This window comes from Artemia sp. Qi Xiang Cuo, chromosome 14, assembly GCF_049724085.1.
Source record: "Artemia sp. Qi Xiang Cuo chromosome 14, ASM4972408v1, whole genome shotgun sequence".
In the NCBI taxonomy this organism is placed as follows: Eukaryota; Metazoa; Arthropoda; class Branchiopoda; order Anostraca; family Artemiidae; genus Artemia; species Artemia sp. Qi Xiang Cuo.
Window position 1 is genome coordinate 9,098,950 of NC_142807.1, and position 20,983 is coordinate 9,119,932.

Genomic DNA, 20,983 nt, shown 5'->3' on the forward strand with positions numbered 1-20,983 from the left:
TTTTCGGTCTGAAAATATCAAAAAGCCCTAACAGGTCTAATCCCGTTTCGAAGGAGTCCTCATTCACTCGGATCCGTTGCCAACTGTGGCCTGTAGGCGTGGCTGAAATAAAAAAAAATCGATGAACATTAAGTGGCTATATTTGGTTTTTGGGAAACAGGGAAGGAGTGATCGGATTGAGCTGAAATTTTGAAGATAAGCTCCCAGGCCTTAGGAAAGCTCATCTTCCAAATTTCAGCCCGATTGGACAACGTTAAAAGGGGGCTGTGGTGGGAGGGTCGAAACTTCCGGCCCACTTTCCCCCATGAAGATAAAGTCGGAGGGGGTGAAATTTTGCATGTTTCTTAGTTTGAGCTTAGGCTACAAAATGCGATCACCGCCGTCTCTCTGCGACCGCTAGGACCGGAAATCGCTTAACATTGTGGTGGGTCGCCTCTTTAAAGAGGCACAAGTGTGCCTCCTTGATATTAATCATATAAGATAAATTTTTATTTAAAAATAGCTATCAAGGCAAACACCAAAATTTTGGTTAATGTCAAACTACAAATCACTCAACTTCAAGGACATAAATCACCACGGCAATATATTCTTAGTTGTAAAAAATTAAGCACAAATTATAATGAAAGTTATATCAAAACGCAAAAATTACATAAAAAGGACTAAGAATCGAAATCGGAATACAGTTTAAAATGGCAAAAGGTGTAAATGGCACATGAAAATGGAATAAAACGAAGTATAAAAATTGTTGTAAATGAAAAGAGGGGGGAGTTGTTAGCGATCACAAATCGGTAAAAAAAACAACATAAATCCACAGTGCAATTTGTTGTCAAATTTCAAAAAATTACGCACTAACATCTAAACAATACAAATAATCAAACTACAATTAAATAAGCTAATCCTATCATTGGAATTATATCAGGATTAATTCAAACTAATCAAATTAGGTTTAATTAAAATACATAAGTTTAAATTAAAGGAAACTAATTATAAATTTTAATCTAATTTTAAAATAAAATTAAATAAGACTTGAAAAGGATTCAAAGACTACGCACTGAATTAAATGGCACAAAATTATGGGTGTAAAAACAGAACAAAGAGAAGAAGTAAAGGGTTTTAGTAAAGATGGGATTTTCGCATTTCGAAACTCCGCATTTTGGAATAACAAGGTCATCAATCAACAGTGGCGTATCCACCCAGTTATTAACAGTAAAACATAAATTTTAAACAAGTTTTAAAACAAATTAAATAAAAAAAAATTGGGATGCGTTTTATAAAGTTTTTTTTTTGTAACCCCTCCCCCTGCCCTTCGGAGCAAAGATCCTGGATACGGCCTTGCTTAGATTAGTTAATTATATCCATGAAATATTGAGTCGAGCAGTATGATTGAGTTGATCGTATTTCTGATGTGTTGTTCGTGGCTGCATATATAGCTTTGGGTTACAACAGAATAATATATTTCTCTGTATGTTTTTGTTCACGTTAACTTTTAATTTTTTGGGTGGAGGGGCTGTTTCTGCTCGTTTTATGGAGGAATTTGATGCTTATTTTAGTCGCACAGGTTTTCTAGAGCTTAATGACATAACATTTTTATTTATTTTCTTCATTGATTTTTTCTAGGTTTTTTTCTAATTTTCTATTTCCATCTCTCACTAGTTATTGAAGAAAGTGGTGAAAAGTGCTCCAGGATATTTGTGTCATTTTCTGACAAAGAAACATTTGATGAATTGTTCGGTAAGTCCAAAGCAGCTTTTTCAAGAAGACATATTTGTCCGATTACTCGACTGCCAGCAAAATATTGGGATCCAGTTACATGTCTACCTTACGCAACAATCCCAGTAAGTTCTTTATATTCCATACCATTATAGTTAAAGTCTAATTGAATTATATCATATCCCGTACGTCAAATTACGCCATATTCTAGTTAAATTACATCATATTCTATATCCAATTACATGTCTACCTACCCAAGAATTTCAGCGAGTTCTTTATTTTCCCTACCATTGTAGCTTGTCTAATTAAATTATGTCATATTCTAATTAAATTACGTCATATACCATATCCAGTTATATGTCTACCTTTCGCAACAATTCCAGTAAGTTCTTTATATTCCTTACCATTGTAGCTCAAGTCTAATTAAATTGCGTCATATCTCTTACGTCAAATTGCGCCATATTCTAATTAAATTACGCCATATTTCATATCCAGTTACATGTCTAACTTATGCAAGAATTCTAGTGAGTTCTTTATATTCATAACCATTGTAGTCTAATTAAATTACGTCATATCCTATATCCAGATCTACCTTTCGGAACTATTCCAGGGAGTCGTCCATAGATAGATAGATAGATTTATACAAGAGCCCTATTGGGCCATGGTGACACAACAAACAAGCAAAAAAAATGCAACAATAAAACGTATAATGACAAAACACTAAAACTGACTATTCAGGAAAATCTTGACGATGCCTCATACCTACCTGGACGAATCTTCCAATATTACTTATATCTAACACCTACGTTTAAAAACTTCCAAAATCCAATCACTCCCCCCGACCTTCCTACCAAAATTTCCAGCCGCAATTCCCTAAAATCTACATTTCCCTAAAAAATGATGCAAAGGCTCATTCATCTCTCCACACATAGAGCAACTGTAAGGACCACTTCTCAATGTAGCCCCCTTCTAAATGTTTCCTTCGTTCTCCAAGAGGCATAAAATTCCCCCTTACAGACATTACCCATTTTAAATAGTCCCATTTTTAGATAAACTTCTTCACCTCAGTTCTCCTTGACCTCCGCATATGGCGATATGCGGAGGAATATACAATATTCCAATGATAAGGAATATACAGTATATTCCTTACCATTGTAGCTCAAGCTTAAGATCGGTTGAAAATATGAGTTGCAAGGATTCACTTTTAAGTTCCACCCTATATTTCATGGTAGATTTGTAGTAATAATGTTCCAAAAAGAACATACATAAATGATATGGTTCTCTGATTCTTTAGTAATATATTTCAATTATAGAAATATATAGGTTCCTTTCTAGACTTTGTTCAAAAAAGGAATTTTGAGAATAACAGGTAGGTAAAATACCCTAACATCGTTTATGAAAATAATTCATCCCAGGAGAGCCAAAAAAAAAATATATCCCCAAATAAAAAGTTACAAAACAATAATAAATACAAAATTGATTTACTATGATTTCTTCTTTTTGTCGAAGTCCGTTGTTCACCATTTTGTTATTGGGGAACGTTATTGGGGTGGCTAATTAAAAATTGGTAGCTACCAGAACCCTATATGGTCGGTTGTGATAATGAACCCTAACGATAAGAGAATAAACTCATCAATTTCTCAGAGAGAGAAAAAGGTTATAAAATCAGAGAGAGAAAAAATGAAAAAAAAATAATTAAAAATATCAGAGAAAATCTTCTGTAAACAAAATCAGAGAGAAAAAAAAAATTAAGATCGTTATATTAATAGCTGCTTATCATTTCTGGTAATGATTCGGTAATTAATCTTTTCGGTTAATCATAATCGATTGAGATTAAAATTACCAATGTTCCACGCTAATAGAAAAACTTTTCTAGACTGTTTTTTTGTTTAGATAACGCAAGTTATCTAATAGACATGCCCAAAACCATTTTTGTTAAATTCCTAGTTGCTTCTGCTTCCTAGTGTTTTATGTAGCTTTTCCTATGTGTTTTATGTAGCTTCCTTGTAGCTTTTCCTAGTGTTATCGAATACTTAAAACGATTCGTAGCATTGTATGAGTATGTTTGGAGAAGAAGAAAAAGAGAGAAAGGATTGAGAAGGTTTATGTTTTATTTTATGTATTTTACTAATAATTACAAAATAAACTATATACGCCCACAACTGCCCGGGGAAGGCTCGAAGAAGCTGATGATGGACGGCTGAAACACTTTAATTCTCAACTAATAACAAAAATCATTAAAAAAAAGAAAAAAAAAGTATACTATCCTCTCCCAATAATGTTTCTAATGTGTTCAGCCTCTCGAATGCCAGCTGGGATATCAGTCCAAATATCCGTAGCTAAATACCTAATTCCGAAACCTGCGCGGGTGGGGTCTCGGTACACAACGACAAAATTAGCCGCCTCCCTAATCGCATACCTGTGGAGCGAACGATTTACGCGAAAAAAATCATTAAAAACTGTTCGTTCCGACATCGACGAGCAAAAACAGCAGCTTGATAATTACGAATCTGACCAATATTAAGCACTCGTAATTTATTAAAACATGACGCTGTATCGTTCATTTTTTCTTCATGATTACCAAGGTGGCATACTGTTTTATTTTGAAGAATCTGCACTCTTATAAAATTTGCACCAAAATTACTAGAACAAAGACACAATCATAAGAAATATAAGGCATAATGGTAGTATGGTATAGTAATTGAAGAACTGATAATTGTAAAACATGCTTTAATCCGTGCAAAATTCCCAGACCTCTGGCAACTTTAGCTGCAACAAGATCACTATGGGGCATCCAAGATAAATTACAATCAAGCTAGAAGCCCAAATAACGCACTTCATGCACCTGTGACAAAGCCCTACCAGTAAAAAATATCTTTCCATCAACACTTGGCTGCTTACCAACTCTTCTAAATATCATAAAATTAGTTTTTTTTTTTTAAATTCACTGACAAAAGGCTCACACTTGTAAATACAAAAAGACTTTAAAACCCTGTTTTTTCAACAACAAATCGTCAATGGATCGATTAGACAGAGTTAAAGCAGTATCATCCGCAGAAGTTGTAATAAAACACTCAGGTAAGTAGAAGCGCATTGAATCAACATACACAAGGTACAGAAGTGGTCCCAAGTAAGACCCTTGGGGTACACCACACCACTTGAAAAGGAGAGGAAAAAAAATCAATTTATATTACTTGAAGAGATCTACCACTCAAAAAACTAAAAAACCACTTCAGATAGTTACCACGAACTCCAAGGGATTGTAGACGTTTGAGTAGAATTTAAAAATCCATTGTATCAAACACTTTTCTAAAATCAATAAAAATAGTCAAAAAAATTTCACCATGTTCAAAGCATTTATGTACAGTATCCAGAGGGAATGCACGGCGTCGGACGCCGAGTGACCTTTCTTAAAGCTGAATTGGGTTTCACTTAACATCCCCGTTTTCGTAAGGTAATCATAAAGCCTTTTATACACAATTTTTGTTCAAATAATTGTGAAAACAGGGGCAGGATTGATACGGGGTCTATAATTTTCAATATCTAGCTTAGAATCACCTTTGTGAAGGGGAATGACTTTTGCCATTTTAAGTGTATCAGGGAATACGCCCGTTTTGAGGAAAAGATTTATTATATGGACGAAGCATGGTAGTAAATGACACATCACGGATATATAAGTCTTAAGATTAATGCCATCCGTCCCTGCTGAATTAGATTTGATTGTTTTCACAACCTTCAGAATTTCGTCTCCAGTACACGGCTGAAATTTAATTTCACTTCCAGTTCCTCTATCATCCGCAAATTCATAGTCCAGAAAATCATCATTAGAATTCATCAGCCCTTCCGCCTCTACATTTTGGCCAATACTTGATAGAAACGCAGCAAATCTATTAGTAATAATCGTGTAATCATTAATAGTTTCTCCTTAAATCAATAGCAAATTTGGGGCTTCTTTTTTATATCCCATTAGATCATGAATAACCTTCTAAGCTCCCTTAATACTATCCTCGTTTAAACTCAATTGATTAGCAAAGTGTTCTTTTGTAGCTTTTATTCTCATCGAGTTCACTTTATTGCGTATTATTTTGAATTCTTCCAGTTTTTCGGCACACTCACTATTTAAATAATCCACATACAATTGATTTCTAAATCTGAAGCTTCAAGAATTTCCGTAGTTATCCAGGGCTGCCTGGGGTTTCCTTATGTGGCTTCAAACATTTAACTGGGCAAGTCTTATGACATATTGGCTCTACGATCTCCATCATACGATCAAATGCACCAGAAGCGTCATCTTTCATATCTAAAACTTCACTAAAATCAATGCTACTTAACAGAGGTTCACCAAACCTCAGAACAGAGGTTCTTCACCAAATTTCTGTAAATTCTCTTTTTTTAACAACCGAGTCTTCACTTTTTTTAATTTATTTCTTTTTATTCGGCCACAAGGTACCGTTGCGACAACTAGGAAATGGTCCGAACAAGGGTATAGAACCACATCAGCATAACTACGGTCAAAATTCTTAGAACCAACAAAAATATTATCTATGAGAGTGGCTAAATGGTTCGTAACACGTGTTGGAATATTCGTAAGGGGGAAAAGATCATGAGCAACCATCAAATTAAAATGATCAAGATTTACTCCATTCAATGAAAGCAGAACAAAGTTTAAAACACCCAACAAATAAAATCTAGACCTGTCCGAGACGCTGCACGTCCAAGCTGATCCAAACTACGCTCAAATTCTTCCCAGCTAGCACTCGGTGACCTATACACAACACTAATCAAAAGTTTTCTAATTCTCAAATCAAATTCCAGACTAAAACTTCCAAATTACCTTCTATCCAAACATCAGTATCATTTCTTACTTGGTATGACAACGACTTTGAAATCAAACACGCAATTCCCCCTCTATGAAGTGATGTCTGGTTTTTAGTCTCTAAATCTGGAAATTTAGAGACTGGAAAACTAATATTCTGGAAAAGAATACAACAAGAGGGGAGTGTTCCTGACTCAAAAAATATGACGTAGATAATTTCGGAGACCACACTGCCTTTCCATGACGATAAATAAAAGTTCAAATATCAATTCAGAAAAATATCAGATATTTCGGTCACATATACAGTGACCGTCATCAGTAGTAAAACTACTGATATGTGACCAAAATATCTGGTATTTTTGTGAATTTCTATCACTGTTATCATCATCACTGTCTATTAAAAGGATTTTATCCCTATTTGAACTTTTATTTATTGCCTCAACACATACTCCAATAAAACTAATTCTTCCTTAAGAATCATAGAGAAATTGCAGCATATCCTTATAACAAGTAGTAAAGTGGCAAGTTCCAGGCACATAACTGCAACGAATCAGTGTCCCCGGTGTTAAACTGCGAACTTTGAACATAAGTACTATGCTTATGTTTATAAGTATATGTAAGCATATATAAGCACAACATAAGCACTATTTCTTAACTAGTGAAGTCTAACTTGGTTCATACACGGTTCTATGACTTGCAAGTTAGACTATGAAGTCTAACTTGCATAAGTTACAGCCTTTGCCCATGAAGCTGTGGTGGGTTTTGACAGCCCTTGGGTCTTATTTACTTCATACTATTGCACATGACCGACGGTTTGACAAGATCTGTTGCTATTGGAGCCGACAAAACCTCGTCTACACGATAAGGTTGGCTCATTAATCAAGTATAGACGCAGTAAGAGTAAATAAATACACGAACCAAACAAATCTATCTAAATGAAAAGAAAAAAAGGTAAGAAAAAAAAATGCAAGGCTGAGAATCAACAGTTTTTGAGAATAATAATGAAAATAACATAAATAGCAAAAAATACACGAATCAAACATATCTCTCTCAATGAAAAGAGAAAAAAATAAGAAAAGAAAATGCAGGACTGAGAGTCGACCGTTTTTGAGAATATGAAAATAACATAAATAGCGAAAAAGTAGTAAGAAAAAGGGCGAAAAAATTAATACAAGAGAAAGAAAAAAACGACGAAAACAACACAAATACTATTTCAAATGCATTCACCAAGGGATCTTATTTTCCGTGCAGACGGTTCACTTGGCGACTTCCCTAGTATGTTGCCGCGGTCAGTCCATACGTGTTTGACACCGAACAGATCCCTTGCGGCATTTAGCAAATCACGACGTCGCTTTGTAAGGGATTCCCACAAAGAGGCCCGAACCAGCTAGTTTAGACTTCTGTGAGAAAACTTTTCGAGCAGCTTCTTTGCTAGCAAATCGAACTAATACTGGGGCAACTTTGTCACTAGCAGTATGAGGCCCTCTCATTCTAAACTGGAATTATTGTACAATCTAAACCGGAATTGTTCTTTTGTTTTGATTGTTGTAGAATGATAGTGAGTATGTGTGTGAGTGAAAGATGAAAATAACAAGTGGCTACTGAGTGGATGGAGTCAGTTGAGTGAAGATTTTATTGAAGTTTGTCAAACAGTTTTTGGTAACAAACTGTAAGTAAGGAACGATGCGGCTCAATAGCAGCCGAAACTGTTAGAAACGGCGTCTTGATAATAATAGATACATCAAAAGAACCGAATTTTTATGTTTATTCAAAATATATATATTATTCATGAAGTTTAATTTTATCCATCAAAAGTTACGAGTCTGAGAAAATTTTCCTAATTTTCGAAAAGGGGGGGGGGGAACAATCCTACGAAATCAGTGATCTTAATGAAAATCACACTATCAGATTTAGAATATCAGAGAACCCTACTGTAGAGGTTTCAAGCTCCTATATACAACAAGGTAGAATTTGGAATTTTTTGCCAGAAGCAAGATCACGGATGCGTGTTTGTTTGTTGATTTTTTTTTTTTTTCTGGGATGATTGTATCAAACCATTGATCCTAGAAGATCAGGAAAGGGTTATTTTTATCAGAAATCAAAACTTGTAGTGCCCTTTTTAGTGACCAAAAGTATTGGATGGTAGCTAGCCCCCCGCCCAACCGCCCCCCCCCTTTTTACCCAAAATTATCTGGTCAAAATTTTGAGATAGCCATTTTCTTCATCATGGTCAAATGATCTAATAACTGTGTCTTTGAAGATGACTTGACCCCCCAAAGCCCCCAGGAGAAGGGCTGCAAATTACGAACTTTGCCCATTGCTTATATATAGTATTGGCTATTGGGAAGTATAAAGATATTTTTTGGGGTGCTTCTGGTTGAGATGCTTAAATGGGAGGATCTGTCCATGGAAAACAATTCCTTAGACCCACATTTTGCTTAATTTTTCGTATCTGTCCATGGAGGAGTTTTCATGCGGGAGGGAATTTCCCTTGGGAGGGGGAGTTGGATTTCCCAGCATTAGTAAATAAAACTATCAGAAATTAAATTTTAAAAAAACAAGTTTTTTCAACTGAAAGTAATGAGCAATATTAAAACAAAACGAATAGAAATTATTATGTATATGTGGGGGTTGCCCCCTCCTCAGTACCTCGTTCTCTATGCTAAAGTGTTTCTTGAATTTGTTAAAAGCTTATTTTTATAATCAAATAATCCTTGCGCATCTGGAGTTCTTTTTAAATGACCAGAACAAAAACTCAAACTTTAGCGCAAAGAGCAAGGTACTGAGGAGGGGGCAACCCTAATATACATAATGATTTCTGTTCGTTTTAAGTTTTAATATTGCTCCTTACTTTCAGTTGAAAAAACTTGTTTTTTTATTTAATGTTTGATGAAGATGAGTGTTACGACACGGAAAGCGTAATTGAGAAAACAATGTTGTCATTTTTTATATAGTAAAATTTTTATATTGTAGAACCTGAGTATAGTTAAAACGGATAATAAGCAAGGTGAATTTGTAATAAGTATTATCACTATAACGTCCTTTGATGTTTTTGTATTGTCTCAGTTCTTTTGTAAAAGGAAGTTATAATGATACGTTTACTTTTTCTTAGGCTGGAAGGGTCGTCGCTAGAAAATGATTAGAGATGATCATGAAGGGAGGAGGGGGGACGCGCTTTAGTTTAGAAAAGGCCAGTTTTATCGGTTCTATGGACATTTTTTAGTATAGTTATGATATTTTCTAGTACTTGAACCATGCCCACTTCGGTTACTAATTACCAATAAATTGTAGATGAGGGCTAAATTTGAAATTAGTTTTTTCTTCTTTTTTCAGTTTTGTCGTCACTGAGGGGAGTTGATAAGGAACGACAAGAGATGATAATGAATGGCCACCATAAGAAGGGCTTCCTTGAGGGAGGAGGGGGGCGCGCTTTAGTATAGAGAAGGCAAGTTTTGTTGTTTCTATGGACGTTTTTTTAGTATAGTCAGGATATTTTTTAGTACTTCAGCCATGCCCACTTCGGTTACTAATTACCAATAAAATTGTTGATGAGCGCTAAATTTAAAATTAGTTTTTTCTTCTTTTTTTAGTTTTGTCGTCACTGAGAGGAGTTGATAATGAATGGCAAGAGATGATAATGAATGACCACCACAAGAAGGGCTTCCTTGAGGGAGGAGGGGGGGGGGTGCGCTTTAGTATAGAGAAGGCAAGTTTTGTCGGTTCCTTGGACATTTTCTTAGTATAGTTAGGATATTTTTAGTACTTGAATTATGCCCACTTACAAATAAAATTGAGATCAGGGCTAAAGTTAAAATTAGTTTTTTCTTCTGTTTTTAGTATTGTCGTCACTGAGGGGAGAAGAAGTAGGATTTCTTAAGAAGTATTATCATTGTATCCTCTTGTGATGTATTTGTCTTGCCTGTATAGATGATGTTTTTTTTTTTTGTTGAAGAAAGTTATAATGACAGACCTTTTTTTCACAGGGCGGGTCATCACTAGGATAATAATTAAGAGATGGTAAGGAATAGCCACTGTAGGAAAAGTTTCCGTTGAGGAGGAAGGGGGGGTGCTTTAGTACGGGAAAGGCAAGGTTTGATGGTTCTATGAATATATTAATTTAGTATATGGTGACTTAAAGCATGTCCAGTTTGGTTACTAATTATCAATAAAAGTGTAGGTGAAGGCTAAAGTTAAAATTAGTTATTCTTCTTTTTTTAGTATTGGCGTCACTGAGGGGAGGGGAGATGGTTAAAGTGAAATATAAAAAGTCACTAAAAAGTATCAAAAAGTCACTAAAAAGTATATAAAAAGTATCATTGTCACTTCCTTTGATATCCTGTCTTGTCTGTAAAGATAATGTTTTTGCAAAAGAAAGTTATAGTGGCGAATTTTCTTTTTTTGATACATCACTATGAAAATGGTTAAGAGATGGTTAGGAATTGCCATCGTAAGAATTGCTTCTCTGTAGTGGGGGAACGCGCTTTAGCACGGGAAAGGCAAGTTTCATCAGTTCTGTGGATACATCAATTTGGTGTATGGTGACTCGTTCTGTCGGGCTATTAATTAACAATAACAGTACGTACAATATTTATATCACCATAGTTTATAATTATGTGAAACTATGAGAGGAAGTGAAATGTTAAATGAAAAATTAAATGAAAAATAAAATAAAAAAAGGTGAGAAAACGATGATTTTATTAGCCAGTGGCAAAATATGAAGACGAAGAACAAGCAAATATTTTGACAAGGAGCTCCGCCAAGTCGTCCTCAGTGCTAAACAAAAAAGAAAACAAGAAAAAAAAAGAAAAAAGCAAATAGATTTGGAAAATCTATCCTCTAAGATTTTCACATCCAAGGAGCTAAGTATTCTTTCAAAAGCACCACAATTTGCAATGGCTCAAACGCACGTAAATACATCAGAAATTATTACAGACGTGGAGTATGCCATTTTTAGCTTTCATGGTAAGGTTGAAAATCCAGACTTACTCAGGGGAGAAATTCTAAAGAGCACTCTTGATTATAGGCCATGTTTATTGCTTTTAACTCAATGAAAGGAAAAAATTAAAATACTCTAAAACTTAAAAAAAAATTAAAACACAGTAAATGCGAGGGAGGACAAAGGAAACACAATTGTAATTATAAATTCTGCAGATTATGAAATGCGAAAAGTTTTTAATTCTGAGTCGATTAGAAGTGATGTGCGAAGTAGTGATTGTCTCCCTACATCTGCTTGGCCTGGCCATTACTCGTCTATTTTTTCTTATGTTAAATACCGTGTGCATTCCTTGTATACTTATTCTCTTTCTACTATTTTTATTACCCCCCTATCTCAGCGTCTTTGTATCCCAATTTTTCTCTCATCAGTAGTTGAAGCAATTAAGAAACTTAAATCAGATAATGTTGATAATGATGGTATATCTAGATTTTACATTTTATTAGATTGCCCCCCTCTTATTGACCATTTACTGTTACTTTTCCAGGTTTGTATTTGTTCTTTTGGTGTGCCGGAGAGTTTTTGTGTGGTACTGTTTCTTCAATTTTAAAAGAGGGGAAATTCTCCTTTAATTTGCTCTTCTTACCGACCTATTACTGTCTCTTGCACTTTTAGTAAAGTTCTTAAGCATGTATTACTACCTTTTGTGACTAATAATATGCTTGAGAGAGATAACCAGTTTGGATTTTAGCCCGGAGTAGGTTGTCAGCATGCACGTCGTGTATTATCTTCTTTGCTCCTTCAGAATTCTTCCAAGGGAAATAGTATATATCTTTGTGCTTTAGATCTATCAAAAGCATTTGATAGTGTATGTCATAATCAGCTTTTTTCTGTTCATCATGGTTGCGGTGTCAATCTATCGGTTATAATGCTTCTGCGTTACTGGTACTCTAATTCTTTTCTTTGGCTGAAATCGGTGCCAGCTTCTATTATTAAAGTGAAAAGAGGTTCAAGGCAAGGTGGAGTTTTATCTCCTACCCTATTTAATTTATGTATTTCAGGAGTTCTGGCAAAAATATCGGCTACCTATCTTTCTGGTTTTTCTGATGTTTCATACCTTGCCTATGCTGATGACCTTCTTCTTATAAGCCGTACTAACACCGGTCCGTCTTATATGGTTTCTCGTGCTGCTTCTTCTTTTTCAGACATAGGCATTTCTCTTAATATAGATAAATATAAATTTATTTCTTTTAACAAAAATTCTAGTACTCCCCTTCGTTGTAGTGGCTTTATTATCCCTCTCGTAGATTCTCTTCGATGGCTCGGTATTTCAGTTACTATTAGTCTTCCGAGCTTGCGCCAGCGCACAGTCTCAGATATTAATATGAAAATTCAATTAGGATATGCTAAGATTGTTGCCAATAGAGGTAAATATAACAAATTTGCGTTGGCTAAGCTCTACTCAACTTTTTGTGACCATTCAATCCTTTTTGCTTCTGGAATTTTTCCCCTTCTGAAAATAATGAATCAAAATCAAACCGGATTAATTATTTTAGATTTTGTAAATTTTTGTTGTTTCTTCCACCTTGGACTAAAAATTGAGTAATTATTAATAAATTTATTGTTCCTGATATTAATGTAAAGCTGGAAGCACAACACAGAAAACTTTCAAATACTGCTTGTATCCGTTTTTCTCCGCACCATCACCTTATCAGTTTCTTTTTCAGTCGTAAGTTATTTTTCCTTAATTTGTTTGTTTGTTTTTCTTTCTTTGGTCACTTCACATTTTTTGGTATTGTAAAGAGTGAGTAAAAATCAAATAATGATAATAAAAATGACTATTATTGACTATTGACTGCTTATTAGATTCAGCAAGTTGTGAGTTGTTTTTTTCTTCTTCTTTTCCCCCTCCTTTTATGTTATTTCTCTTTTGTTTTAGTTTCTTTTAAATTTTATGTGATACTCTGTAACTGGTATTCTTCCATTCCTATATTGATTTTCGTTGCTTTTTTATGTGGTTTTCTTCGAGATACTCCACGCATTGTACCTCTGTATAGTGTGGGTTAGTTATAAATAATAATAATTATAAAGTAAATACCCTTTTAATGGATAAAAATACTTACAAAGAAACAAAAACTGATCCCACAGACATATACACACAAAAGTTGCGAAAAGAATTAGGAATTTTAAAAGACAGTAGACTAATTACCCCTCAAATGTGCAGAAAATTCTACCCAAAGGTTGTTCAGCCCCAAAGTTTTATGGTTTGCCTAAAATCCATAAGAAAGATATTCCTTTACGTCCTATTTTAGCATTTTATAGTTCTCCGGCTTTCATCACTTTACCATACATCCCAAAACTTAGCGATAAACTCGGAAAAATTTTAAATGAACATAATCTTTCTATTTCTTTCAAAACTGAACAAAAATTTGAATATTCTTTCAATTCAGGAAAAGGTAAAACGGACCCTGTACTGGGTAGTGGTGTCTACAGAGTCCCGTGTTCATGTGGGAGGTTTTACATCGGTATGACCCATCAACAACTTGTTGCATGAACACACAGTTTCAATAGATAAGTCCCTGGTATTGGAAAATAAAATGAAAGCTTTGATTCTGCCTTTGCCCTGCATATATTTGAAAATCCTACTCATCTGGTTCTTTTTGAGGGGGCAACTTTAATATATACTGTAAATGGCCTACCACAATCTTTTAGAGAGGTAATTGAGATAAATAAAATATGTAAACAGAAATTTGGCTATAAATAGAGACACCGGAGATATTCATTAAGCCCAATTTATAACAATTTAATATTAAAAGACTCGATCAATATTTTCTCCCAGTCTAACATAAGAGAACCTATTTGCATATCTAATGAAAACCGACATTGCAGAAAAGCTAAGACAATTGCAAGGCAAAAATTCTTGCTCAATCATTTTGTTAAATCCTTCTTCATTGTTTCCTGCATGGTTTTTATTCAGTGTCTGTTCTCTTGTTGTCGGGTAAACTTTGAAAGGTTAGATTTTTGTTTTCTTTTTTGTTTAGCACTGAGGACGACTTGGCGGAGGTCCTTGTCGAAATATTTGCTTGTTCTTCATATTCTACCACTGGCTGATAAAATCCTCGTTTTCTCACCTTTTTTTATTATATTTTTCATTTATTATTTTCTTTCCTCTCATAGTTTCATATGTCATGTATAGCCAGTATGGTCTTTGAATATATTTAGTTTATAATTATCAATTTCATTCAGTTTCTTTAATAGGCTTTTAGAATCCTCCGAGAAGCTTATTATACACAGTTGGAAGCTAAGGGTGATATGGAAGAGACAGATGTTCGACAATGGGTTGAATGGAGGAAGAAACTCAGACAGGCGAAACTGGCAGCAAAGGCCAAAAGCAAAACTTTGTCCCCTGCCAGCTCCCCAGCTCAGGGCTCCTTAAGTAAGGCAAGCTCTTTTTAGTTACGCCACTTTTCTATTCTTCATCTCTTCTCATCATCAGACTAACATTGAGATGATGCATATAAGATGTCTTTGTTCCAGTTACTGATTGTCCATTTGCAATTTAAAATTCAATCATCTTTAGTTTTCCTTCGGTTGTGAATTTTTTTATCATATGAATTTTTACGAATTATCTCTTTTTATTCCTGAAAGAAAACATCTAAATTAATTTATTGAAAAAAATACTTTATTTAAATTAATAAAGTTACTTATTTACAACCCTGTACAACTGACGTTGTTCGGTCGAAATTGTTGAGTTCTAGCAAGGGTTCTTTAAAAAAACGAATTAATGCTTATCAATGGAAAAATTCATGAGATCTACATTTAAAATATATTATTTTGTTGTACGTCTTCGTCATGAAACCAATGCCAAATTAAAAGTCTGTTCTTCCTTTTTCACGGGTTATTTTACAGCACGGTATGCAATACTGAGCAATCTTCTAGAATCTTTCTCTTACTCATAGTAATTCCTCGTTTCGTTTTGCCCTTTCTATCTCCGCTTTAATGTTCGTCTCAAGTTTCTAGCTATTGAAAACTATTCTGTTGAGACCATCAGACTTAAGGTAGGTTATCATTGGAGTCGACTTGTGTTTCCATTGTTAGGTTTTATTTGGCCTTCACTATACCCAAATCTCCTTTTGAGTGAAAGTTCGGTTTGCTTTTGATCGGAATCAGAGTTGAAAAGTCTGTTATTTCGACAACTAGAGCTGTTTATCCGCTTTCTATAATATAATATAATAAGAGCTAATAAGGGCTATCATATAATAAGGGCTATAATAAGAGAGAGATAGGTTGAGATAGCTAGGGCACGTTCTGTGGGCGAAGGATGACGGATTGCCAAAGATTTTCCTTTGCGGCCAACCGTTTTAGGGCCTAGAGAACCGTTCAGGCCCAAATCTCCTTTTGAGTGAAGGTTCGGTTTGCTTTTGATCGGAATCAGAGTTGAAAAATCTGTTATTTCGACCACTAGAGCTGTTTATCCGCTTTCTATAATATAATATAATAAGAGCTAATAAGGGCTGTAATATAATAAGTGCTATAATAAGAGAGAGATAGGTTGAGATAGCTAGGGCACGTTCTGTGGGTGAAGGATGACAGATTGTCAAAGATTTTCCTTTGCGGCCAACCGTTTTAGGGCCTAGAGAACCGTTTAGGCCCAAATCTCCTTTTGAGTGAAGGTTCGGTTTGCTTTTGATCGGAATCAGAGTTGAAAAATCTGTTATTTCGACCACTAGAGCTGTTTATCCGCTTTCTATACTATAATATAATAAGAGCTAATAAGGGCTATAATATAATAAGGGCTATAATAAGAGAGAGATAGGTTGAGATAGCTAGGGCACGTTCTGTGGGCGAAGGATGACGGATTGCCAAAGATTTTCCTTTGCGGCCAACCGTTTTAGGGCCTAGAGAACCGTTCAGGCCCAAATCTCCTTTTGAGTGAAGGTTCGGTTTGCTTTTGATCGGAATCAGAGTTGAAAAATCTGTTATTTCGACAACTAGAGATGTTTATCCGCTTTCTATAATATAATATAATAAGAGCTAATAAGGGCTGTAATATAATAAGTGCTATAATAAGAGAGAGATAGGTTGAGATAGCTAGGGCACGTTCTGTGGGTGAAGGATGACAGATTGCCAAAGATTTTCCTTTGCGGCCAACCGTTTTAGGGCCTAGAGAACCGTTCAGGCCCAAATCTCCTTTTGAGTGAAGGTTCGGTTTGCTTTTGATCGGAATCAGAGTTGAAAAATCTGTTATTTCGACCACTAGAGCTGTTTATCCGCTTTCTATAATATAATATAATAAGAGCTAATAAGGGCTATAATAAGAGAGAGATAGATTGAGATAGCTAGGGCACGTTCTGTGGGCGAAGGATGACAGATTGCCAAAGATTTCCTTTGCGGCCAACCGTTTAGGGCCTAGAGAAAATTTCATAAGGAAAGATTTAAGGGAAATGAGAAGTTTCTGGGAGGGTGTAAAGAGAGAGGCTTCCATAGATAGGGATGGAAGAGGAGCGTACGCAGCGTTGTTGGCCTCGGGCGATTTGGTGTTGCAGTGAGTTTTTAGTAGTAGTAGTAGAGTTGTGTTTAAGATGAAAAGAAGCTTTTGGTTTAAGTTTATACTGCTTAGTTTATCTAGAGCATTTGATTTATGATAAAATTTAATAAAGGCCTTTAAATTTGATTTCGCTAGGCGCATCACAAGTTTTCCTTTCGATTAGACCCACCAGCCCGAATTCACCTAGTGATATCGTTTGGTCATTCCGCCTTATAAAATTTAACTTCTTCTGTCAGAATTCTGCTTTTTAATCCTGACTGTTCTGCCTTAACTGCCTGTCTAAACTCCCGATAGAATAGGATGGGGCTATAGAAGACCAGTTTTCTGTCAATAAATGATCTATTCTAGATATTTGTCCCTTGCCAGCTGAGAGTAAAAAGCCCTTAAATTATTAATTCTTTATGACCATGCAATTGAAACTTTATTGCCTCTATTTGAGAACTCCGGATTGATGCCTGGAGTAATAATTATTAATAGTAAATATATTTAATAATTGTTTATTGTTAATCAAACAGCTCTTGATAAGGAACTGTAAGTAAGGAGCGACTCGGCCCAATAGTAACCGAAACTCTAAAAAATGGAATTTTGATAACGAGAGATACATTAAAAGAATTGGCTTTTTATCGTGATTCCAAGTATATAAAATTCATTAAGTTTAATATTACTCATCAATAGCTACAAGCTGAAGAAAATTTGTGTGATTTTCGTAAAAGGGAGAAAACATCCCCAAAAAGGTCAAGGTATCTTAATGAAAATCGTCCCATCAAAATCAGCATTATCATGGAACAAGGGCGCTGGCAAAAAAATTTCCAGGGGGGGCAGGCGCCAAAATAGTAGTAGTGGCTGGGTGACTGTTTAGGTGGTTTAGGGCACCAAACTAAGACTATACCCCAAAGAGGACGAATTTGCAGTCAATATAAATCCCGGACAAGTTATTTGATACAACGGCGTCAATAACTGTGTTTTAGGCTTCCTAGTTGCAAAAGAAGTAATGTTACATGATAGCAGTATTGAATTCTACCAAGTCGATTTACTTTATTTTTAATGAAATTAGGCTACGTTTAGGGATATGTAATTGCGTATCACCTATAATGAAGGGGGGGGGTGAGTCGTTGTTTAGGTGGGAGTGGGGTAGATTCCTACAAAAGTAAATTTTTATGGACATACTGCTTACTCTTCCTGAGTCTTCAGATAAATGTTGAAAGAGGTAGGGGGGAGTAGAAATTAATTAAAATGTTTCTCTATAGAGCTACAATGTTACATTCCCAAATCTAAAAGCACATAGGTGGAAAAGGCAGGTCATCATCAGCCCCGCCAGGAAATTTCTTTGGGGTGGCAAATACTACTAGGAACCTAGTTTTCAGCAAATTTAAATGGTAATATTTTCTTTTTATATTTATATGAAGTACTTCAATGTATTTAAACAAATGTAAGTAATGTATTTATCGATAAGAAAATCCTATTGTACAGGTTGTGATGGCTTCAATTATGTAGAAGATCAAAATTCTCACAGAATTTCCATCCACACAAATAATAATACTTCTGCTCATCCAACCGAAATTATTTTGTGGCAATATTAACAAGGACTTTTCACCAAAATTACAATTCATCGCCAATTCTTTAAGCATATTCAAATTTTATCCAAAATTGTAATTGAAAATCTAAACGTAGGACGGTATTAATGCACGCACAATTATTGATTTACATATTTTAAAAGCAATTAACCAGGGATTTAAAAGACCGGTACCTCAAATTATATCTGGGTTAGACCTGGGTATGATTTGAAAACAATCATAAATTAAACAAAAAAAGCTTTTTAACTGAAAGCAAGGAACAGATTTGGAACCTATTTGAACAGAATATTCTTTGTATGAAGGGGACTGTCTCCTCCTTAGCTCCCTACTCTTTACTGTGAAGTTTGGCTTTTTTCTAAATTTTTAAGAAAATATGCAGTTGGGGAGAAAAAGATTTTTCGAACCACTAAAAAACTTTTGTTTATTGAACAAAGTGTTGAAAAGGGGGCTGTTCCCCTTATATACAGATTAATTTATATTTATTTGAAGTTTTTAAATTGCTTCTTACTTTAATTGAAAAGCCTTTTGTATTTGTTTAATTATAATTCATGAAACTAAAGTTTTATGAATACAATACTATTGGTAGTGCAGAAAAAAACAATCAATATTTCAATGATCTCTATTTGGATGTTGATGGGTAATCAAACAATTCGGGGTAACGAACTGTAAGCAAGCAGTGACACGACTCAATAGTAGGCGAAACTCTAAAAAACGGAATTTTGATACCAATAGATACATCAAAAGAATTGGCTTATTATGCTGATTCCAAATATATAAGTTTTAGTCTTACCCATCAAAAGCTACGGGCCTGAGAGTATTTGTCTGATTTTCGAAAAAAAGGGTGAAAGAACCCCCTAGAAGTTATAGAATTTTAATGAAAAACATATAATCAGATTCAGCGTATCAAAAAACCCTACTGTAGAGGTTTCAAGCTCATATTTGCAAAAGTTTGGAATTTCGTAATTTTTGCCAGAAGAATATCATTGATGTATGTTTTTTTTTTATTTTTAAGTGACCGAAAAAATCAGAGGGTCCCCCTCCCACACCACTTTTTTCCCAAAATCGGACGATCAAAATTTTGAGAAAGCTTTTTTGTTCAGCATAGTTGAAAGGCCCTATAACTATGGCTTTGGACATAAAATGACCCCCTAAAGCCCCTGGGGAAAGGGTTTTGAATTTTATAATTTGCCCATTGTTTTATTTTTTATTGTGAATTATACATATATTTTTCTGCTGGGAGGGGAGGACAAATTTTCTGCTAGGAGAATTGTCCATGGAGAGAGAAGTTTCTAGGGGGTGAACTTTTCAGGGAAAATGTTACACTGGGTGAATTTGCCAGAAATCCTATACGAAATTTCTTAATACACTATGTCTTGCTTTCTCTTTGCCGATTCAATTTTACGCACGGAGATGTTAAGGGTTATTGTCCGGGGTAAATTTTTGCCAGAATTGAATTGTCCAGAGGATATTTCTGTGGGGAGGGGATTTTTCCGTGGAGATGGAGTCAGGTATCCTGCCATTATTTAAAAAACCATAAGAAATTCAACAAAAAAAACGAATTTTTTTTCAACTGAAAGTAAGGAGTAACATGAAAACTTAAAACGAACAAAAAGTATTACGTATATGAGGGGCGTTGCCTCCTCCTCAACACCTCGCTCTTTACGCTAAAGTTTAAATTTTGTCCGAATTCTTTAACAACGACTCCTGAAACTTTTTTATAAGTGGCGAAAAACTGTAGCTTGAAGAGTGAAGTGTTGAGGAGGGAGCAACCTCCCTCATATAAGCAATAATTTCTGTTCGTTTTAAGTTTTAATGCTGCTCCTTGTTTTCAGTTGAAAAAACTTGTTTTTTCCTTTATTTCATGAAGCTTAGAGACTAGCAATTTTCTAAAGGCAATGGAAAAAGTATGTCAATTAAAGTAAAAGTATATAAAAATGAAAATAGTTAGTAATAATGAAAAATAGAAAAAACAAGACCTTACTTACAAAAAATAAGATATAAACATCCAGTATTCAGTTCTGTTGAGCAATGCTGAAACGTTGGACGGATATTTTTTAACAATATCGACAGTTTTGTACTTGGTTATCAAACACCAAAATATTTAATGCCTTTAGACTCAATGTTTATAAAAAGTAAAGCATTATCGAAGTAGTTTGTTCAAAGTAAAACATTAAAACTAAGATTAAGAAAATCAGATAAAAATTTTCAAGTCAATGTTTTTAATTTAATTTTGAATACTAGAAGCCAATATATTTGACACCTTTATACTTCATAACTGTAAAAAATTGAATCTTTTTCAAAGTGACAACTAGATAAATACAAATACTCCTGGAAAAAATGATAATAAAACACCAAAAACGTGTCCGTTCACTGGGAAAATACAGAAATTCCCAGCATTCCGT

At 34.7% G+C, this 20,983-nt stretch overlaps 2 protein-coding genes across 3 annotated transcripts in view; one reads left to right on the forward strand and one right to left on the reverse strand.

Moving 5' to 3' along the window:
- Positions 1 to 20,983, reverse strand: part of LOC148944093 (uncharacterized) — a 394,466-nt gene that overhangs the window by 133,102 nt on the left and 240,381 nt on the right. The gene's annotated exons all lie outside the window — the stretch shown is intronic.
- The window catches only part of YL-1 (Vacuolar protein sorting-associated protein YL-1), a 79,451-nt gene that overhangs the window by 44,504 nt on the left and 13,964 nt on the right, over positions 1 to 20,983 (forward strand). For both annotated transcript variants that reach the window (XM_089099660.1, XM_089099659.1), the window contains exons 7-8: positions 1,654 to 1,835; positions 14,718 to 14,895. In XM_089099660.1, the coding sequence (XP_088955786.1) occupies positions 1,654 to 1,835; positions 14,718 to 14,895 (360 nt within the window). The remainder of the gene's footprint in view (positions 1 to 1,653; positions 1,836 to 14,717; positions 14,896 to 20,983) is intronic.